This window comes from Mesoplodon bidens, assembly GCF_964165515.1.
Source record: "Mesoplodon bidens genome assembly, chromosome: 20".
Lineage (NCBI taxonomy): Eukaryota > Metazoa > Chordata > Mammalia > Artiodactyla > Ziphiidae > Mesoplodon > Mesoplodon bidens.
The window spans coordinates 7,729,225-7,752,990 of NC_138181.1; the positions used below are offsets into that span (position 1 = coordinate 7,729,225).

The 23,766-nt window shown below is 44.3% G+C and overlaps 1 protein-coding gene across 4 annotated transcripts in view; it reads left to right on the top strand.

The window, feature by feature from the left end:
* Positions 1–23,213, top strand: part of SH2D4A (SH2 domain containing 4A) — a 61,646-nt gene extending 38,433 nt beyond the window's left edge. For all 4 annotated transcript variants that reach the window (XM_081221118.1, XM_081221119.1, XM_081221120.1 and 1 more), the window contains exons 6-10: positions 6,485–6,596; positions 7,704–7,905; positions 12,831–12,961; positions 20,894–21,114; positions 21,972–23,213. In XM_081221118.1, the coding sequence (XP_081077244.1) occupies positions 6,485–6,596; positions 7,704–7,905; positions 12,831–12,961; positions 20,894–21,114; positions 21,972–22,064 (759 nt within the window). In that variant the 3' untranslated portion in view covers positions 22,065–23,213. The remainder of the gene's footprint in view (positions 1–6,484; positions 6,597–7,703; positions 7,906–12,830; positions 12,962–20,893; positions 21,115–21,971) is intronic.
* The last annotated feature ends 553 nt before the right edge of the window (positions 23,214–23,766 follow it).

Consider the following 23,766-nt stretch of genomic DNA (forward strand, 5'->3'; position numbering starts at 1 on the left):
AGGGGCTAAGTGCAGAGCCAGTTCCGCTAATGTTTCACAAATTGTTTTATTAGCCTCATGCAGAAATGAAATTAAGCAGCAGACTGTGAACTCTATCTTTGAAAAGCTTGTGAGCACAGCTGTTCATCTTGACCTGTTTTCTGGAGTTGGAGAGTCTTGAGTATCATGGAAAGGATGTGCCAGGACGTATCTGCTCATCAGGACATGTCGGACTCCTCCCTGAAGATCTGACATGAGATAGCGTCCCGGAAAGAGGCAAACGCTGGGGAGACTGATCTCAGAGAGAGATAAACAAAGCATGAAACTTGGCGGAAATCGTGAATTCACATTAGGTTCCCTAGGTGTTCACTCGTTCTCGAGCCTGTCCCTTTGCGCTGAGCAGCTGCTTGGGTCACTGTGCCCACGGTGCCCGCAGGGCCTCCAGGCGCTCAGGTCTCCGGGTCCATCCGGACAGGGACCTCTCTGCTCCCTCCGTCCTACTGCTGTGTTACCATACATGCGGCTCAGGATAACTGAGGAAGAGACTGGAAACCCTGTAGGGTTTGGCCCACAGATGGTCTGAAAAGTGGAGCGAGAGATGAGGCTGTAAAATGAAGGTTCTGGGGGCCACAGGCTGGGATGGAGGCTGTCAGGAGGCGGCTGGGGCCGGTTCCCTTGGGTGGTGACCCAGGCCCGGACTCCTCTGCTGGGCCACGTGTGAGCTGGAGAGCTCACACGTTTGAGGCGTCAGTCATGGGGAGGTCTGGAGCTGTGGGCCTGGTGTGCAGACACTGATGTAATACATGCCTCTTTATAAAACAGCAGCAATAGTCCCTAAAGGAACTCCCCAGTGACACTGCCCTGATTACGTTATGTCATTTTAAGTGAGGGCAGGTAAGGAAGAAAGGACCGAAGATCTGCGTGTTCGTTCAGACGACCTATGTTGAGTTCCTCCTGCGTGCCAGGCTCTGCTGTGGGCACTAGAGACACAGTGAACGAAACAGATAAAGTCCCTGCCCTCGGAAAGCTTCTCCTCCTGATGGGGAGACAGATGATACATCTGTGTGTGAAGTCAGGTCCTAAGAGCTCTGCAGGAAAATCACGTAGGATAAGGGAGCTGAGGAAAGCAGGGAAGGTGGGAGTTGGATTTTATAGAGGTGGCCAGAGAAGTTGACATTGGAGCAGACACCTGAAGAATGAGGGCGGGGTGATGGGGATGGCTGGGGAAGTGTGTTCCAGGCAGAGGGAACAGCACGTAGGAGGGCACAGAGGCAAGAGCTCTTGGGACACGGTGGAGGAACGACACAGAAGTCAGTCATGAGACGGAGTGAGGGGCTGATGAGGGAGCTGGTGGGAGTGTTTACATCAGCAGCCCAGGACGAGCGGCTTTGTGTCGGGGACCTTTGACAGCTCCGTCTGCGCATCTCTGGCTCCACATCCCGGCCCCTGGGCGTCTGGACCAGTGTCCAGGCTCAGCCCTGCTGCCTGTCTACTCCCTGGCCTTCATCCTGGACCTGTGTGCTTCAGCAGAACACTTCTAAAGAAGAAATGATGGTTTTCGAAACAGAGAAAGTAAAGATCAACTTGTAGAGACTTTTCTAAAAGTAAATTTTCTGGAGGAATCCTTAGAGAAACTCGGGACAAGTTCTTTTTTTTTCTTTTAAATTTCCATTGTTACTTTTTTTTTTTACAACTTTATTGGAGTATAATTGCTTTACAATGGTGTGTTAGTTTCTGCTTTATAACAAAGTGAATCAGCTATACATATACATCTGTTCCCATATGTCTTCCCTCTTGCGTCTCCCTCCCTCCCACCCTCCCTATCCCACCCCTCCAGGCGGTCACAAAGCACCGGGCTGATCTCCCTGTGCTATGTGGCTGCTGAATAAAAACAGCGGCCAGGGTCAGCTCTCATCTGCTATTACTCTGTGAAACATTAATTTTGTCTCCTTTCTCACTGTGCCCATACAAAATGACATTGTGGATGAAAAAGGAGTGAGACTTACTAAACACAGCTCTCTCAGACACTGGAGTATCAACTTAGCAACCAAGTACCGCCCGAATTATTATTTACTTAATATATTTCTTTAAGTAGACTCACTTTGTAAACTTCTTGCTTTTCCTAAACAACAGTGTCCTTAGCATAACAGTATGCTATGATAACGTAGTTTAATATTGTAGCTATATTTTTCTAATTATTTAAAATCATTTAAAAATATGTGTGTGGAAGACAAACAAAGCTCCCTTTGAATTTTTTCTGTTTGAGCTTAGAAATTTCTACCAGCACTTCTGATGTGTTTCAGGCTTGCCAACAGCTTCAATAAGACAATGGCAAATTTTAAGTCATTTCAAACACCAAAAGCTCTTCTTTGGTTTTTATAATATTGACTAAAGAAGGGGGGCTTAGCTCTAGTCAGGAAAAGAATGTAAGAAAAAAAGTGAAAACAGTCAAACCACAAAAGTTCCGTTGCATCTGAGGTGAAGTGCATAAGATGAATTATCACCATCTTCTGTGTTAGCTGTGATTTAATGGTGATTGAAACCAGTTTCACAGCATCGAGGTACGTATTTTTCTTGTGGTGAAATAATTTAACCACAAGAAAGTCTTCATCTTTCTATAGGAAAACACAAAAGAAAAAAACCATGATGTCTGTGGTGCACAGCAAAGCACGGCCAGACTTTCCCGCCCCTCAGCCTGTTTCATGACTCAGCTGACGAGGCTTTTTCTTGCCGCACCAAGTTGTAAATTCATTTTTCTCGTGAACACTCAGAAGGTTGTCCTCAAAGAAACAAAGGAATGTTTAAGTGCTTTGGTGTGTTAGTTTTCTCTTTGGTTAAAAACGAATTCCCTTGAGTGTGCTTGGCTACAGAACTGTACATGTCAAAATGGTTAAGATGGTAAACTTAGTGTTATGTATATTTTACCACAATTTTTAAAAACGTTAAAATGGTCATTTTATGTTATATATATTTTACCACAGTAAATAATATTGTAAGACCACTATACTTCAAGAAGATATTCCCTTTTTAAGGAAGACTCATGTTAATATTTTTTCTTCTCAAAAAGGATGCTTTTAAAAGATATTTTTGTATATTTTATTTTTTCTTTTCTTTATTGAAGTACAGTTGATTTACAATATTGTGTTAGATTCAGGTGTACAACAAAGTGATTAAATTATTTTTTTCAGATTACGTTCCATTATACACTATTATAAGATATTGAGTATAATTTTCTGTGCTATACAGTAAATCCTTGTTGTTTGTCTATTTTATATATAGCAGTTTATATCTGTTAATCCTACACTCCAAATTTGTTCCTCCCTCCCTCTCCCGTTTGGTAACCATAAATATGTTTTCTATGTCTGTGAGCCTGTTTCTATTTTGTATATAGATTTATTTGTATTACTTTTTAGATTCCACATATATGTGATATATAATATTTGTCTGTCTCTGTCGGACTTACTTCACTGATTATGATAATCTCTAGGTCTATCCATGTTGCTGCAAATGGCAATATTTCATTCTTTTTTATGGCTGATTAATATTCCACTGTGTATAAATATCACATCTTCTTAAGCCAATCATCTGTTGGTGGGCACTTGTGTTGTTTCCATGTCTTGGCTATTTTAAATCATGCTGCTATGAATATTGGGGTGCATGTATCTTTTTGAATTAGAATTTTCTCCAGATATATGCCCAGGAGTGGGATTGCTGGATCATATGGTAGCTCTATTTTTAGTTTTTTAAGGAACCTCCATACTGTTCTCCATAGTAGATACACCAATTTACATTCCCACCAACAGTGTAAGAGGGTTCCCTTTTTCTCCACACCCTCTTTAGCATTTATTATTTGTGGACTTTTTGATGATGGCCATTCTGACTGGTGTGAGTTGGTAGCTTATTGTGGTTGATTTTCATTTCTCTAATAGTTAGTGAAGTTGAGCATCTCTTCATGTGCCTGTTGACCATCTGTATGCTTTCTTTAGAAAAAACATCTGTTTAGGTTTTCTGCTCCTTTTTTGATTGGGTTGTTTATTTTTTTGATATTGAGTTCTATGAGCTGTCTGTATATTTTGAATATTAACCCTTTGTTGTTTGCATCGTTTGCAAATATTTTCTCCCATTCCATAGGTTGTTTTTTCATTTTGTTGATGGTTTTCTTTACTGTGCAAAAGCTTATATGTTTGGTTAGGTCCCATTTGTTTATTTTTTGCTTTTATTTCTTTTGCCTTGCGAGACCGACCTAAGAAAACATTGGTATGGTTTATGTCAGAGAATGTTTTGCCTATGTTCTCTTCTAGGAGTTATTGTGTCATGTCTTATATGTAGGTCTTTAAGCCATTCTGAGTTTATTTTTGTGTATGGTTTGAGGGAGTATTCTAATTTCATTGATTTACATGTAGCTGTCCAGCTTTCCCCAACACCACTTGTTGAAGAAGGTGTCTTTTCTCCATTGTACAGTCTTGCCTCCTTTGTCATAGATTAATTGACCATAGGTGTGAGGGTTTATTTCTGGGCTCTCTATTCTGCTCCATTGATCTATGTGTCTGTTTTTGTGCCATTACCATGCAGTTTTGATTACTGTAGCTTTGTAGTATAGTCTGAAGTCTGGGAAGATTTTTGCCTCCAGCTTTTTTCTTTTTCCTCAGGATTGCTCTGGCAATTCTGGGTCTTTTGTAGTTCCGTATAAATTTTAGCATTATTTCTTCTAGTTCTGTGAAAAATGTCCTGGGTGTTTTGATAGGGATCACATTAAATCTGTAGATTACTTTGGGTAGTATGGCCATTTTAACAATATTTATTCTTCCAATCCAAGAACATAGGATATTTTTCCATTTCTTTCAATCATTTTCAGTTTCCTTTATAAAATGTTTTATAGTTCTCGGTGTATAAGTCTTTTACCTCCTTGGTTAAGTTTATTCCTAGGTTTTTGTTTTTGTTTTTGTTTTGATGTGATTTTAAAATCATGTTTAAATTTCATTGTTAGTGTAAAGAAGTGCAATGGGTTTCTGTGTATTAATCTTGTATCCTGCTATCTTGCTGAATTCATTTGTTAGTTCTAGTAGTTTTTGTGTTATGACATCAGGGTTCTCTGTATTGAGTATCATGTCATCTGCAAATAGTGGCAGTTTTACCTCTTCCCTTCCAGCTTGGGTACATTTTATTTATTTTTCTTGTCTGGTGGCTGTGGCTAGCACTTCCAATACTATGTTGAATAGAAGTGGTAAGAGTGGGCATTCTTGTCTCGTTCCTTTGGGAAGTCTTTCAGCTTTTCACCATTGACTATGATGTTGACTGTGGGTTTGTTGTAAATAGCCTTCATTATGTTGAGATGTGTTCCCTTTATACCCATATTGATGAGAGTTTCTATCATGAAAGGATGTTGAATTTTGTCATGTGCTTTTTCGGCATCTATTGAGATAATCATGTGATTTTTGTCTTTTCTTTTGTTGATGTGGTGCATCACATTGATTGATTTGCATATGTTGGGCCATCCTTGTGACCCTGGAGTGAATCCAACTTGATCATGGTATAGGATCCTTTTTATGTGTTGTTGGATTCAGTGTGCAAATATTTTGTTGAGGAGTTTTGCAGCTACATTCATCAAATATATTGGCCTGTAAATTTCTTTTTTTGTAGTGTCTTTGGATTTGGCAGCAGGGTGATGGTGGCTTCATAGAATTAATTTGGGAGTGTTCCCTCTTCCTCAGTCTTTTGGAAGAGTTTGAGAAGGATCAGTATAAGTTCTTCTTTGTATGTTTGGTAGAATTCCCCAGTGAAACCATTTGGTCCTGGACTTTTGTTTGCAGTGAGTTCTTTTTTTAGCTACAGATTCTATTTCACTTCTAGTGATCGGTCTGTTCGAATTAGCTGTCTCTTCCTGACTCAGCTTTGGTGGGCTGCATGTTTCTAGAAACGTGTCCATTTCTTCTAGGTTGTCCAACTTGTTGGCATATAATTATTCATAGTATTCTCTTATGATTTTTTTATATTTCTGTGGTATCAGTTGTTATTTCTCTTCTTTCACTTCTTATTTGGTTTATTTGTGTACTCTCTCTTTTCTTCTTGGTGGACCTGGCTAGAGGTTTGTTAATTTTGTTTATCTTTTCAAAAAAACCAGCTCTTGGTTTTGTTGATCTTTTCTTTTTTTTTTTGAGCTCTATTTTATTTATCTGCTCTCTGATCTTTATTATTTCCTTCTTTCTGTTGACTTTGGATTTTGTTTGTCCTTCTTTTTCTAATTCTTTTAGGTGGTAGGTTAGGTTATTTATTTGAGATTTTTCTTGTTTCTTGAGGAAGGCCTGTAGTGCTATGAACTTCCCTCTTAGAACTGCTTTTGCTGCATTCCATAGATTTTGTAAGTTGGGTTTTCATTTTCGAGCTTTCTATTCTCTTCCATTCATCTATATGCCCGTTCTTGTGCCCATACCATGCCTAGTGCCTGCCTCACTGCAGGAAACTGCCAGAGTCCCTCACCAGTGTTTGTTTTTGGTTTTTTAAACAGAAGAAAGAATCTGCGAAGAAAACACAAGATGAAGAAGTAAAACAAATAGATGAAGAGAGAACCAAGCAGATTTATAAGAGCTGGAAAGAAGATTCGGAGTGGCAGGCCTCTTGTGAGTACCCAGAGGCCTCCATAACAGTGACACTAAGCTAGTTTGTTCACCAAATAAGATGATCCATCTAGGAAGCACTTAGAGTGGTTGTTGAGAGATGTTTTAACACTAAACTATTACTCAAAGGCTACAGGCCATCTAAACATTGAATAGCAGAAAGGTTCTCAGTTCATCTTTGTACCATCAAAATTATGATGTATGTATATGATGAAATGGTATTTAGCTATGAAAAATGTTTTGGAAGAGTGTTTAAAGTCCTTGGAATGTGTCTATATCTTTCTAGCTTGGAGAAGAAAAATCATTATAAAATAGTATGAAAAATATCCCTACTTGAAGTCTAAGTATATGAGGGAAAAGAAGTGGCGGGTTAACATATTAACATTAGTTTTCTTGGAGAGGCAGGATTCAAGGTTATTTATTGGAATTCTTCTTGTTTTTCTGTATTTTTCTCAGTTTTCAACAGTGAACACATCTTAGCTTTGTAATCAGAAGAACACAGGCGTGACAGGCTGGATGTGTCAGCATCCCTTCCACACCTGTGGCTCAACCCTGCCCCCTTCTGAGTTAGCACTGCCCAGAGATCGTCCTCCTAGGGAGAGGCCAGTGCAGATGAAGGCAGAGCAGAGCATGTGTGAGGATGCTGGGAGGATTCGGGTTTGAAACAGGATTAGAGCTTCCATCTGACTTGGACAAAGACACCCTAACTGTCCGGTCATCCCTTGAAGCAACAGGAGAAGAACAGGGGCAGCCGTGTTTGCAGAATTTTGGGAATTCCATCACAATGAATACCATTAAAATGACAATTTTTGTGAAGCGAAAATGTTTACGAGATCCAATCACTTCTATGTAGTGAAATCTTAGTGTAATGGAACGCTGTAGGCATTTCTGTGAAATCAAACATAACAGATTCTGACCAATAATGTCTGAAGTGCAGATACACTCAGTAAAGCTTATTCTTACATCCTGCATTAGGGTCTTTAATGCTAGGCATTGCTGGTGCCTGTTAATTGTTACCAGAGTCCACTCTGTTCACCATCTGCGGTGCTGATTCTTCTAAACATTTCCGTGGCTCATGAGGGCCTTTCTCAAACCCCACTGTTTTTCTAGTGCGAAAATCCAAGGCAGCTGATGAGAGGAGGCGCTCCCTGGCCAAACAGGCGCGGGAGGACTACAAGAGGCTGTCCCAGAGGGGGAGAGGTGGCGAGGGGCCACAGAGCCCCCCCGGTGGCCCCCAGAAGCCCCGGAGGCCCCCCCTTCCACCCAAGCCTCAGTTCCTGAGCCCTTCAGGACACCCCTGCAAACCTCTCAGGTAAGAAGCCATGAAGGTGGCTTTAAGCATAAGTGGTGAAATGGCGGATTAAAATAGATGAATTGTGTGCCCGCTGTGGGGAGAGAGCCTACTGGTGCCATTCAATCCAGCTCCACCTCTGAGTCTGTGATGCTGAGACACCTGGGCAGCCCTTCATCTCCCCTTATCTGTAAAATCCCCAATGTGGGTACCATTAACATAGCCAGGAATTTCGTGAAGATGCACAGTGAGGTCCTGTGCGCCCAGCCCAGCTCACCCTCACCTGGTGACAGCCAGTGAGGGGAGGGGGGACAACTGGGGGCTCATCACAGTAGGAACTCAGGCTTGCTGGGCTTCACATCATGAGCAGAGCTACATTTCCTCTTCTCAGGATTAAAGATTTGATGATACTTCTCATTCTGGGATATACAGTCAAGCTCATAGATTGAGAATTTGGAAATGTTTCTTTTCTTTTTTTTTTTTAAATATCTTTATTAGAGTACAATTGCTTTACATTGTTGTGTTAGTTTCTGCTGTACAACAAAGTGAATCAGCTATATGTATACATACATCCCTATATACCCTCCCTCTGGAGCCTCCCTCCCACCCTCCCTATCCCATCCCTCTAGGTCATCACAAAGCATTGAACTGATCTCCCTGTGCTATGCAGCAGCTGGAAATGTTTCTTTTTTAAATGAAGACTATATTTGGCCATGGTGGTCCCTTTGCTTCCTAGGCTGTGGGGGGAATTAGGCAGAACAATTTCTTTTGGAAAATCCCTGAATAAAAATACAGTGCAAACCCACAGCCAACATCATTCTCAATGGTGAAAAACTGAAACCATTTCCACTAAGATCAGGAACAAGACAAAGTTGCCAACTCTCACCACTATTATTCAACATAGTTTTGGAAGTTTTAGCCACGGCAATCAGAGAAGAAAAAGCAATGAAAGGAACCCAAATTGGAAAAGAAAAAATAAAACTGTCACTCTTTGCAGGTGACATGATATTATACGTAGAGAATCCTAAAGATGCTACCAGAAAACTACTAGAGCTAATCAATGAATTTGGTAAAGTAGCAGGATACAAAATTAATGCACAGAACTCTCTTGCATTCCTATACAGTAATTATGAAATATCTGAAAGAGAAATTAAGGAAACACTCCCATTTACCGTTGCAACAAAAAGAATAAAATGCCGAGGAATAAACCTACCTAAGGAGACAAAAGACCTGTATGCAGAAAACTATAAGACACTGATGAAGGAAATTAAAGATGATACAGCAGATGGAGAGATATACCATGTTCTTGATTTGGAAGAATCAACATTGTGAAAATGACTATACTACTCAAAGAAATCTACAGATTCAATGCAATCCCTATCAAACTACAAATGGCATTTTTCACAGAACTAGAACAAAAAATTTCACAATTTATATGGAAACACAAAAGACCCCAAATAGCTAAAGCAATCTTGAGAAAGGAAAATGGAGCTGGAGAAATCAGGCTTCCTGACTTCAGACTATACTACAAAGCTACAGTAATCAAGACAGTGTGGTACTGGCACAAATACAGAAATATAGATAAATGGAACAGGATAGAAAGCCCAGAGATAAACCCATGCACATATGGTCACCTTATCTTTGATAAAGGAAGCAAGAATATACAATGGAGAAAAGATAGCCTTTTCAATAAGTGGTGCTGGGAAAACTGGACAGCTACAGTTGAAATTAGAATGAAATTAGAACACTCCCTAACACCATACACAAAAATAAACTCCAAATGGATTAAAGACCTAAATGTAAGGCCAGACACTATAAAACTCTCAGAGGAAAACATAGGCAGAACACTCTATGACATAAATCACAGCAAGATCCTTTTTGACCCACCTCCTAGAGAAATGGAAATATAAACAAAGATAAACAAATGGGACCTAATGAAACTTCAAAGCTTTTGCACAGCAAAGGAAACCATAAACCAGACGAAAAGACAACCCTCAGAATGGGAGAAAATATTTGCAAATGAAGCAACTGACAAAGGATTAATCTCCAAAATTTATAAACAGCTCATGCAGCTCAATAACAAAAAAACAAACAACCCAATCCAAAAATGGGCAGAAGGCCTAAATAGACATTTCTCCAAAGAAGGTATATGGATTGCCAACAAACACATGAAAGGATGCTCAACATTAGTAATCATTAGAGAAATGCAAATCAAAACTGCAAAGAGGTATCACCTCACACTGGTCAGAATGGCCATCATCAAAAAATCTACAAACAATAAATGCTAGAGAGAGTGTGGAGAAAAGAGAACCCTCTTGCACTGTTGGTGGGAATGTGAATTGATACAGCCACTATGGAAAACCATATGGAGGTTCTTTAAAAAACTAAAAATAAAACTACCATATGACCCAGCAATCCCACTACTGGACATATACCCTGAGAAAACCATCATTCATGAAGAGTCATGTACCACAATGTTCATTGCAGTTCTATTTACAATAGCCAGGACATGGAAGCAACCTAAGTGTCCATCAACAGATGAATGGCTAAAGAAGATGTGGCACACATATACAATGGAATATTACTCAGCCATAGAGAGAAACAAAATTGAGTTATTTGTAGTGAGGTGGATGGACCTAGAATCTGTCATACAGAGTGAAGTAAGTAAGAAAGTGAAAAACAAATACTGTATGCTAACACACATATACAGAATGTAAAAAAAAAAAAGGTTCTGATGAACCTATGGGCAGGACAGGAATAAAGATGCAGACGTAGAGAGTGGACTTAAGGGCATGGGGAGGGGGAAGGGTAAGCTGGGATGAAGTGAGAGAGTGGCATGGACGTATATACACTACCAAATGTAAAACAGATAGCTAGTGGGAAGCTGCCGCATAGCACAGGGAGATCAGCTCGGTGCTTTGTGACCACCTAGAAGGGTGGGATAGGGAGGGTGGGAGGGAGACACAAGAGGGACGGGATATGGGATATATGTATACATATAGCTGATATACTTTGTTATACGGCAGAAACTCAAACAACATTGTAAAGCAATTATACTCCAATAAAGATGTTAAAAGAAAAAAGAAAAATGCAGTGATATCACAGCAGAAACCCCCATCCCTTATGTTCACTCATTATAAAATTATCTTCTCCTGGTTATTGCTATTATATGCTTTTTTCATATTCTGGTGTGGAGGAAGATGATATTTAAAATAACCAAGAGAAATCAAATATTGATTTAATGAAACACAACTGTCTAAAGCCTTTTCCTCTGAAATAAAAACTAAAAATCCTTTTCTGTTAGGAGTATGGAAAAATAAAAAACAAAGATCTCCTTTTGTGTGGGGTGAGTAGTTATCTTCAGGGCTTTTTCCTAATGAGGATTCTGTCCTCAGAGGAAGCAGGAGGTGGACCATTTCCTGTTCTATGATTATTTATACTTACTCAGTTGAGAGGTTCCATCTGGGGACTTGGGGACCAGCACTAACTGACCGTGTTCTACAGAGTGACAGTTTGGGGAACGATTTTTTCCTTATGACAACAAGAGAGGCCCCTCAACGTTGCGACTGGGGCACGGAGTGTGAGCTCCTGCGCAGGCGCCTCCCATACCCGAGCCTGTCACTGTGTCGGACCGCAGGTCCCCACAGGCTATGTGCCTCTCCAGGCTCCTCCAAGGGTGGAATATGGCTTGTCATACACCCGCGCCCACAGTATTTTTAGAGCACAGCTTATGTGACTGACAGCAATGAAGGTGCCTTTTAATGAGGGTTTTAAGACGATGTTTTAAGCTCCAGTAGCTCATTTTTTCCAACTTAAGCCACTTGCATGAAGTGCTTTTTGTGAGGTGGCCAGACCGGATGGTTTCAGGGCTGGGACTTCAAACAGTGATGACCGAGGTCAGCTAGGAGCCAGCCCAGGGAAAGACAGACACAGGCTGTCCTTGGAGTTTCTGCTTGACCTCCAAAGACTTCCCGAAGAAAAGAACCTAATCTGAAGGCCAGGAGGAGAACTTAGCATGTAATCTCATGTGTGTGCAGTGTCTGCTCCCTTGGAAAGTCAAGTATTATCAGCTGTTTTCTCCAAAATGCTATGTACGTATGTACATGCATATACATCACGTGTATATATATGTACATCTGACATGTATATCACATGTAACCCCTGGTAGCATGTGTTACCATAAAAAGCATAAAGAATGTAATTTACATAGCAGGATATTCCGGTAGCTCATCCAAACTCGTTGTTGTTTTTACATTGAATTCTGCTCAGAATTTGTGGGCCTGGAACTTGGGAATACATTTGTTACACTGCAGTATTAGTTTTTGTAGTGGAAATTGACTTAAGTTCTGCTACTGAATTTATTTCAAAACCATTGTGCTGCCTGTATCTTTCTCTTAACCTATCTTCAAACACTCCTCTTTCTTTTACTTTTTATTTCTGAGACTGCCTTTTAGCAGAACTCTTCAAAGTATGGGAGAGAAGGAAGCAAGTCAGAGAGGTTAGTGGAAACAGAAAGATGAGGAAATTGAATGATGAAAGTGTTAGGGAGAAAGTTTATTCTGTTGCATCTGGTTTCCTCCTTTTGCAAGTACATGCTCTCCAGGAAAATATGGCTGGGGCTGTATTTCACTTTTTAATGCTCATTTTGTCAAATTTTAATTAATGGAGCTTCTCATTCATATTAAAAATGAATTAAAATCTGTGTGTCGGCACAGCAGCAGCTCATGGCTAGCCTGCAGGACTGGAAGGGCAGGTGACAGATCTGCTCCCTCCTGTTCCCTGCCCTGGAGGAACCGTGTGACAGCCGTGCGCAGGGTCGCACCCCGTGAGCTCAGCTGCGAGGCCAGATCTTCAGACGTGTTATACTCTCTGCGTGCGTGTGTGATTTTTGAAAGCATTATTTTCCAACCAGTTGAATCTAACTTGAAACCCTTCATGAATGTCAGAAACCAGGCAGTGGCGAGGCCAGCATCCCGCTCGGCCCAGGGGGACATCGTGCGCTGGTTCCGGGAGGAGCAGCTCCCGCTGCGGGCCGGCTACCTGGGCACCTCGGACAGCATCGCCCCATGGTTCCACGGTGAGTGCATGGCCCCGCCCCTGGCGGTGGGTGAGCCGGCTCGGCCTCCAGGCGCGCAGGGTCAGGGCTGCCTTTCACCTGAGCGTCCCCCGAAGAGGCTCTGACCTTGTTCTCGCAGAGCAGCTTTTCTCAGCTTTCTCAGGGAGCTGCAGTCTCACGACCAGAGGCCCACGCCATGGTGGCTCCCAGCACGGGGTGGTTTATCACCCCGGATGGACACCACCACATTGTAAAGCAATTATACTCCAATAAAGATGTTAAAAGAAAAAAGAAAAATGCAGTGATATCACAGCAGAAACCCCCATCCCTTATGTTCACTCATTATAAAATTATCTTCTCCTGGTTATTGCTATTACATGGTTTTTTCATATTCTGGCGTGGAGGAAGATGATCTTTAAAATAACCAAGAGAAATCAAATACTGATTTAATGAAACACAGCTGTCTAAAGCCTTTTCCTCTGAAATAAAAACTAAAAATCCTTCTCTGTTAGGAGTATGGAAAAATAAAAAACAAAGATCTCCTTTTGTGTGGGGCCAGTAGTTATCTTCAGGGCGGAGGGAAGGCAGGCCCCTTGGGACCCCCCCCAGATGGCAGCGCTGTCATCCGCCCCCCACCCAGGGAGGGGCCGGTGTGGCCTCTGTGCGTGGTCGAAAGGTCACGGGCTGAGTGACCTTGAGCAGATCATCGTTCTCTGCAGCGAGTCCGTTTATCTGAGCCTCACTTTCCTCATCTGTTAAGTGAAGGGGTGGGACTTTGTGATCTTGAACTTAAAAGTTGACCCATGCGGTTAAGGCTGTGAAGTGGGTCTGTTGGGGGCTGAGCAGAGGTCAGCTCTTAAAGCACGTCTTCATTCGACCCTCGAAGCTAGGCTTATCCAAGCCGTCTATTTACCCAGCGCCAGCCTCACCGACCTCTCCGTTTCTTGAACTTCAAGAGAAGGAGGTGGCTTTCTGCCTTGATTGGCTTCCACGAGGTCTGTGGTTGGGTTGGACTCACTGGTCCCGTGGACAACAAAACCTTTTTTTTTTTTTTTGGCCGCACGGTGCAGCACGCTGGATCTTAGTTCCCCGACCAGGGATTGAACCCATGCCCCCTGCAGTGGAAGCGCGGAGGGTTAACCACTGGACCGCCAGGGAAGTCCCAACAACAGCTTTAAGACAGAGATCACGCCCTCTCATGGAGCACACTTGTCCTAACGGGTATCTCGGTTTGAGTTATGTTTAAGGCTACTCTCTTTTCTGTAGGATCGTCTCACACATAAAAAAAGCCACAAAAACAAGCTCCCAAACACACAGCATGGCAAACTCCTCTAAAAAGAACCACGTTATCTGCGGTAGGCTCATTGCCAAAGGGCTGCCTTTCCAGGTACAGCACAGCAGCCTAGTTTTCCTGGAAAGTGCATGTTCTTTGGCGATTTAGGTTTTGTAATTGTCCATCCCCAGAGGAGCCTCCCAACCCAGCCCTCCCAGGACCAGTTCCTTCCTTTCCATTCTGCTCTGAAGACACTGGGGGAAAAAGTGACAACCGCGTCAAACAATGAATAGAAAGCACATGGTCAGTGACCCGTCTGTCATGGTCAACTCCGCTGCCCCACAGTGCCTGGTGTTCTTTCCTTTGTAAGATAAGCAGTGAGGAAATCAGCCACTTTTAGCTTCTGTGTCACTGGGCAGAAGATGCTGCCATCCCTGATTGAAAGGGTGGTAGCAGCAGGGAGTGAGAAATTCAAAGTGTCGGTGTTATTAAAAATCCTGATACTTCAACGGGCAGATCTGTTGGAAACAGTTGCTACGAGCTAGGAAGACACAGTCGGACTAAAAATCTAGTTGAGGCTTTGGTTAAAAAATAAGACTCTTGAGTTTTACGTATAATTTATTAATTATTATTGAGTTATTTTCATTTATACAAACATGTATCATAGTTATAAGCAAAGCAAATAATATGATACAATATAATAAGGTAATAATAAATAATTACACAGCCAGGTAGTCAATGTAAATCATTATCTTCAGTTTTAAGAAGACAAAAGTTCCCATTTCTATCACAAAGAGAAGATGGATCACATCTTATCTTCTTGAAATATAATTGTTTATTTATCAGGAAGCCTGTTTTGAAATAGCGGCATGGAAGCTCTTCTTTATTGGTTTGCCATATTCCATTCATTGTCCTGCACTCCGTTAATCACCCTTCCTAAATTACTGTTTTGGCCACCTAATCTTCCACCCCACAGAAGTTTCTATTTCACCCCTTTCTCTTAATTAGCTTTGAGTAAGGCTGGGGCTGGGTAGGAGGACACCAGGGAACTGAGGGCTGCTGGGCCTCTGGCTTGTGGGGTGGGTGGAAGCTGCACACTGTTGGTGAGACAGGAACCCAGGAGGATGCGGGGACTTAGGGGAGGGGGACAGTGCACTCGTTTGGGATATGATGAGTTTGAATGTTCTTTGGGGCTGTTGCGTGAAAGTATCCATTTAGCAATCAGATTAATGGGTCAACCCTCGAGATAATAGATTGGATCGTTAGTCCATAATTAAAAGCATGGAGGGGATGAGACTTTCCAGGGGTGAGTTGGGAAGATGGTAAGAGAGGAAGACCAGGCACAGAACCTGAGGGAGTGCCAGCCACCACTCAGCGCGGTGGCAGAGAGGAGCAGAGACCCCCCCCATCTCTGTCCCAGGCTTGGTGGGTCCAAAACCTGCTGGGCAGGCCAGCCAGAGGGAGAATGGCCAGATTGGCGGCTCAGATCCAGAGGCTGTCCGCCCCCTAGCAGATTCTTTCTTGCTCAGGGAAGGTCAGTCTTTGTCCTGTGAAGGCTTTTAACTGATTAGATGAGGCCCACCCACATTATGGAGGATTTTCTCTCCTCATTTAAACATGATTTTTCTTTTCTTTTTCTTTCTTTCTTTCTTTCTTTCTTTCTTTTTTTTTTTTTGGCTGTACTGGGTCTTCATTGCTGCACATGAGTTTTCTCTAGTTGCGGGGGCTACTCTGTTGCGGTGCGTGGGCTTCTAATTGCAGCAGCTTGTCTTGTTGTGGAACACGGGCTCTAGGCACGTGGGCTTCAGTAGTTGTGGCTCACGGGCTCAGTAGTTGCTGCTCACGGCTCTAGAGTTCAGACTCAGTAGTTGTGGTACATGGGCTTAGTTGCCCTGTGGCATGTGGGATCTTCCCGGACCAGGGATCAAACCCGTGTCCCCTGCATTGGCAGGTGGATTCTTAACCACTGGACCACCAGGGAAGTCCCTAAACACGATTTTTCTAATTATGAAATATTTTAAACAAGAACAGTACAGAGGGAAATATATCTAGTGCCAGTGATGAAACATGTTATAGCTACTCTCCAGATACAGTGAATGTTAAAAAACATATTTACTTCACATCTGTTTTTATTAAGAAATAAATCCTGACAGAGAGAATTAAGGCTCCTTTTTTATTCCCTTTTTGATTCTTTCCTTCTCTCCTTCCCAATGGGTGAACCACTCTTCTGAAGCTGTCCTTTCCATCCATATTTTTATACTCTTATTATATATATGCATACCTGAGTATTTCTATAAAATATATTTTAAAAATATAAAACATAGGTATATGTGTGTTTCTATAAAACAGAATATTGTGTTTAGCATTTACATGGGTATCATGTTATAGACATTCTTCTGCAACGTGTGTTTTCTCTCAACTTTATGTTATCTGGGTTTTTCTTTGTTTATAAATGTAGACTGGCTCATTCATTTTACCTGTAGTGCAGTATTATATGATATATGTTATTTAAATATTTACAATACACACACTATAAAACACATAATGTTTTGTGTTTAATGATGATATATGTTTTATTACACACACATATCATTATTCATTCATCCCTTCTCCTACGTTTGGTACATTTTTTTTGCTATTGCAGAAAATGATGTGGTATACACAACATGTCTCATTGTAGACGTTCATGATAATTTCTTCAGGGTATACATCTAGAAGTGGAAATGCTGGGAGGTAGGGTATGTGCATCTTTAATTATATTAAATATTGCCAAATGCCTTCCAAAGTGATTATACAAAGTTATACTCCCACCAGCTATACTTGAGAGTTTTTCTTCCTATATACTTGACATACGTGATATTGCCAGACTTCTTTGTTAATCTAACAGCTTGCGGTGGAACCACCTTATTTTAATTAGCATTGATTTGTTGTCCAGTTAGCCTTTTTTTTATTAGTTTATAAAGAACTTATTTTTTCCAATTCTTACATTAATTTACATGAAAAGCCATATATTGACTTCTTTATTGGTTAAAAAAATCAAATATTATTCACCATGATTTTTTAATGTATTTTTTAACATCTTTATTGGTGTATAATTGCTTTATGTTGTTGTTAGTTGCTGCTGTATAACAAAGTGAATCAGCTATACATATACATATATCCCCATATCCCCTCCCTCTTGCATCTCCCACCCAGTCTCCCTATCCCACCCCTCTAGGTGGTCACAAAGCACCGAGCTGATCTCCCTGTGCTATGCAGCTGCTTCCCACTAGCTATCTATTTTACATTTGGTAGTGTATATATGTCCATGCCACTCTCTCACTTCGTCTCAGCTTACCCCTCTCCCTCCCTATGTCCTCAAGTCCATTCTCTACGTCTGAGTCTTTATTCCTGTCCTGCCCCTAGGTTCTTCAGAACCTTTTTTTTTTTTTAGATTCCATATATATGTGTTAGCATACGGTATTTGTTTTTCTCTTTCTGACTTACTTCACTCTGTAGGACAGACCCTAGGTCCATCCACCTCACTACAAATAACTCAATTTCATTTCTTTTTATGGCTGAGTACTATTCCATTGTATATATGTGCCACATCTTCTTTATCCATTCATCTGTTGATGGACATTTAGGTTGCTTCCATGTTCTCGCTATTGTAAATAGTGCTACAATGAACATTGTGGTACATGCCTCTTTTTGAATGATGGTTTTCTCAGGGTATATGTCCAGTAGTGAGATTGCTGGGTCATATGGTAGTTCTATTTTTAGTTTTTTAAGGAACCTCCATACTGTTCTCCATAGTGGCTGTATCAATTCACATTCCCACCAACAGTGCAAGAGGGTTCGCTTTTCTCCACACCCTCTCTAGCATTTATTGTTTGTAGATTTTTTAACTTCTTTTTTTTTTTTGGCGGTACGCGGGCCTCTCACTGTTGTGACCCCTCACGTTGCGGAGCACAGGCTCCGGACGTGCAGGCTCAGCGGCCATGGCTCACAGGCCCAGCCGCTCCGTGGCATGTGGGATCTTCCCGGACCGGGGCACGAACCCGTGTCCCCTGAATCAGCAGGCAGACTCTCAACCACTGCGCCACCAGGGAAGCCCCAGAAGGAAGCTTTTATGTATCCGTTTCCACTAGTGCGGAGATCCTTCTATGCTCTGAGACAGGTTTGGTTCTTGTGTGAGGGAGGTGGCCTGGAGGTGTCACAGTCTCAGGGACTGAGGAAGGCCACTCACTGCTCTAGAATTAATTTCTTAGAGTCGTGCAATGGGGCACGAGTCCGTGGTGATTAATATCTGATGCTGGACTTGGCATTGCATTCAAGAGCTCCCTTTACGGGCAGACCAAGCTCCCCGCTTGGCAGTGACCTCAGTCAGGCCTCCCTGAAGGCACCCACTGACCTCGATGGAATCGTGAGAAATTGTCCATCGACCTGTATCACAGGTGCACCAAGAGAGCGTGCCCTTCAGGCATGGTGACCCTGTTGTAAAGCAAAAAGAACAAAGCCTGGTCCCCGTGGCATTCGCCTTCTGCACCTGCCGTGGGTACCACCGAGGGGAAGGAGGCCCATTAGGACCGAGTTCTGGTGTCTCTGGAGATGAGACAACACCAGGACTTGTGTGTAATGAGGAATAGCTACAGACTGGGGGGCTCTCGGGTGGTTTGATTTACAGCTACTATATGACCTGATTTTAGGAGGAATTTGCCTTATTCTGGTTATAATGCTCCAGAATAGCTTTCATTTTAGGAATCCAAATCTATCTTGAGGAAATCCAGACATTATACATCTGTTGAAGTAATCTGGAATCTCAGAGTCAGCCTGTCAGTAAGTCGGGGAGGGGAGAGAAATCTTTTCAGAATGAGCCCCTCACCTCGATTCTGAAGTCAGTGAAAAATACCCCTGGTTTCAGAGACAGACCCAGAGTCTTCAAACCTTGGTCTCCTGCAGGCCCCGGGCAGGCTGGTCACCTGTGGCCTTGGTTCAGCCTCCAGTTGCCCTCCGTGGGACCGGGTGTGTGCAGAAGGTAAAACAGGCAGACAGAAGCGGTCGTAGCTCGGGGAGCTCACCTGGGCGGCACTTGGGCACCTGACGCGGACACCCAGCAGCTGACCCAGGGGGCTCCTCGGGGTCACGGTGCCTGCCGTGTCCAGTGGCTCAGTCTTGCCGGGGAAGGGCAGGAAGGTGACTGGACAGGACGGAGAAGGTGCCCCGTGGGGCAGGGACACAGCAGAGCTGGGGCCAGAGGAGAGGCGGCAGCCTCATTTCCTGTCCAGCGCCCGGACTCCCACCCCCATCCTGGCGTCACCCTGGGGCTGAGCCTCACGCACCGGGACGTGCAGGTGCGGGCCCTGCAGGGGGGACGGGGCAGGAGGCGGGCCGGTCGGCTGGTCTTGCGGGGGGAGAACAGCGGCTTTCCAATCCTCCCTTTATTAAAGGTCTGCTTACAAAAGAGAACATAGAAGCAGTTTTATTTTAGGCTTCACCCTGGATAATTAGGTTTAATTCTCAATTAACTTTACCACCTTTAGTCTTGTTAGACTAAAGGGCTGTGATAATCCATTGCCTTTTCACCAGGAGGTTTTCTGGGGTCTCCTGATAACGGTACTGAGGACCAGCATGGGAGACGGCAGGGGGTCCCATCTGCTGACGTGGGAAAGGGCGCAGAGAACGCCGCTCCCCAGGTCAGAGGTCAGCGTCACTCACCACCCTCACCACCCTGCCAAGGCGTGCTGTGCACTTTCTGGCTGTCTCTGAAGAATTACACTAGGCATGAGAAGGGAAACCGGGAATACGAGTCAAACGTCCTGAGTGTGGACTCATTGGGGAAAAGGCCGGTCTGAATCAGTGTGAATTCACGAGGCATCCAAACTATACACATGTATACATAGGTGTATAAAACTCATGTGTATATATATGAAGGGTTTCATTCTTTTGAATGTATGTGAAGACATAACTATTAATAGATAAGCATATATATACACATGTACATGCCTATACCTATGTATCTACCTTCATTCCTGTAAATGAAGCATCATTTAGGAGTAGCCACAGCAGAGGGCACTGGGTAGGCCTGGGCCCCTCCTGGTTCTGTCACTAACTTGTTGACACCCGACCAGGGTGTCCGTCTTCGGCACTGACGTCATTTGGGGCTGGATCACTCTTTGTAGTGAGGCTGCTCTGTTCGTGGTGGGAGGCTTAGCATCACCCCTGCCTCAACGCACTGGAGGAAAGTAGCCCCCCATCCAGGACAACCAAAAATGTCTCAAGACATTTCCAGACATTGCCCTGGGTGAGAACTACCATTCCAGATCAAGCAGGATCATTCCCAGGCCATAGAGTCCCCATCAGTCAACTGGGGAGAGCTCACCCTCCCAGGACGACCGTCAAGGGTCCGACCACACTCAGAAGCCACCTGACGCCTGTGCTGTTGTCAGTGGGTGTGTGAGCGGAAATGTGTTCTGAGGGGTAAACGTCTCAGCTCTCGTTTATACTATCCATTTGCTTATGTAACCTACCCCGGCCCAGTGACCAAATACCAGATGACGAATGATACTATACCGTATTCCTAAGAAGTCCAAACTGGACTTAAACTTGCTCAGATTTTTATTAGCTTTATCCACACGGCTGCATTTAACAGAGGGGAGTTTTGGAAATGATTTGGCTGAAACACCTCTTCTTTCCCACAGGAATTCTCACCGTACAGAGAGCGAATGAGCTTCTGAGCGCGTGCGTGCCAGGCAGCTTCCTGATCCGGGTCAGCGAGAGAATCAAGGGCTACGTCCTGTCCTATCTGTCCAAGGACGGCTGCAAACACTTCGTCATAGATGCCTCCACGGACTCGTACAGCTTCCTGGGTGCAGACCAGCTGCAGCATGCCAGCCTGGCTGAGCTGGTGGAGTACCACAAGGTGAAGCAATGCGCAGACTTCGCTGGCTCTGTGACGGGTCCTGCAGCAGCTCTGACAGTGAAAGGCAATTCCAGGAAACATGACTGACACAAGCAGTGGGGGAATTAGCCTTTGATGACCCCTGCTGATAATCAGGATTGTCAATGGCATTTCCTTTATCACTGAACCTTGTTCCTCCTCAAATGCTCAGGGAGAACCCGCTGGGGCACAGCATGCAGGACATGCGACAAACTCTGTGCACTCGGACCACATCTGAGAACACTCTTTTTTTTTTGAAGTATAGTTGACTTACAATGTGGTGTTGATTACTGCTGTACTGCAAAGTGATTCATATACAGTTACACATATATATACTTTTTTTTTTTTTTTTTTTACGGTACGCGGGCCTCCCACTGTTGTGGCCTCTCCCATTGCGGAGCACAGGCTCCGGATGCGCAGGCTCAGCGGCCATGGCTCACGGGCCCAGCCGCTCTGTGGCATGTGGGATCTTCCTGGACCGGGGCATGAACCCGTGTCCTCTGCATCAGCAGGCGGACTCTCAACCACTGCGCCACCAGGGAAGCCCTCTTTTTTTTTTTAATATATTCTTTTCCATCATGAGAACACTCTTAAGTTAGAGCACAAGCCCAGGAGGGAGGGAGACCATGTGGCAGTTTGCGGGCAAGAAAAATCTCTTTCAAGGCTACCTAAGCCAAGAAAGCTTTGTGAACACCCAAGGGGAGACCAGAAGTTATGTGCTCTGGCGAGGTAGGGAGGGCATGGCTTCTTATTCAACTGTATAAATAAGACTCAGGAGCCACCTAATACCTGTGCTGCTCTCACTGGGCACAGCCTGACCTGTACCCTCTGCTTCACAGGAGGAACCCATCACCTCCCTGGGGAAGGAGCTCCTTCTGTACCCCTGCGGTCAGCAGGAACAGCCTCCCGACTACCAGGACCTGTTTGAGTGACAGCCTCATCGTGTCATCTTGCAGCCGCCAGCTGGGCCGTCCTCTGGACAGACAGACACCACGGAGATGGACACTTGTGTATGAAGCCACGTCGCCCTGCAGCAAGCCGATCCCGATCAAGTGAAAGGACCCTTGGGGGTCCCGTGGCGACCTCTCTTCCGCACAAATGCTGGAGTAATTAACGCTAAGAGGGAATCGCCTCTGCATTGTACGCACCCCAGCAGTAAAGGGAGAAGAACCCCCATTTCTGCAGCTCCCAACGTGAAGGCTACAACCCTAGTGATGTATGGAATAAACGAAGAAGAAATTGGAACCTTTTAGGAATTAAGGGGCACCTCAAAACCGGAAGTCCTCCATGGCCTCGGCACTCCCTTTCTGCCCCATCTCGGAAGGTCTCAGGGTCCTGTTCCTATGAAGTTCCTCAGTGGCGTCAGGGACTGGCGAAAGAGCCTGCACTGGTGGCTGAGCCCGCGGCCTTGCACACCTCACTTGCGGTGCATGTGTGGGCCAGGGTGTAAGACACACAGGGAACACAAGTTGCAGGTGTTGTGAACTGAATGAGGAGTTTGAAGGTGTAAGACGAGAGCCTTCACACGTACAGAAATACTCCGGACGACGGCAGGGGGTGAGGGGCCCTGTGTGAGGGGTTCCCTGGCTCTGGGAGCCGAGCGGGGCTCCACCCAGGACCTCGCCGAGGAGGGTGAAGCCACATGCGTGCCTTGGATGCACAAGGGCAGAAGAGTGAGCTTTTTGGACACTAGGTACTGTGGGTCGAGTCCCCCGAAGAGACATTGAAGTCCTAACCCCCTGCACCTGTGAACGTGGCCTTCTTTGGAAACAGGGTCTTTGATCAAATTAAGACGAGGTCAGACCAGATTAGGGTGGGCCCCAAAGCCAACGACCGGCGTCCTCATAAGGAGAGAGGGGTTGGGAAGTTGAGGTGCGCACGCAGAGGGAATGGCAGCCAGGGGACAACAGAGGCAGGGCCCCGAGTGACAAGCCGCAAGCCAGGGGATGCCAGGGGCCGGTGGGGGGGGCAGCGTGGAGCACACTCCCCAGAGCCCTGGAGGGGAGCATGGCCCTGCGGACACCTCGATTCCAGACTTCTAGCCTCCAGAACTATGACAGAATAAATGTCTTTTGTCTTAAGCCACCGAGTTTATGGTAATTTGTTACGGCAGCCCTAGGAAACTAATATAGAAGTTTATGTAATTGCAGACCCTGGTGTGCATTGTGTACCTTTGGTTGCTGTACAGCCCGCCAGCCTCCTGAGGGAGGGAAGGCGGGAGATAACTCCCTCCGGCTCTTTGGCTCTGGACGCAGATTTGCTCAGTCAGGGAGGCATCTCGTGCAGTAGCTCCCGGGCCAGCCCAGCAGGGCGACGGCCTCTAGGCGGCCACCAGGATCACGCGGGAGGATGGGGTTTGCTGGTACTCCAGGCTTGGCTCCTGTGGCGGCATTCATTTAAAGGATGCGTAGGGTTGTAGCAGTCTGTTCGTGAAGTTGTTGGCTGTGCAAGACACACATGGACAGTGTAAAATGTAGCCAGAGAAGAGGGTGGGGCGCACGTATATGTGTGAGTGTGCATGGGTGTATGTGTGCTTTAATGAGAAAGTTTTTAAACTGATCATTGTTAGGTGTTTCTTGAAATGTTCCGTGTGGTTTCTGTTGTCTGAGAGACAATGGTCAGTTGTCTAAGAGA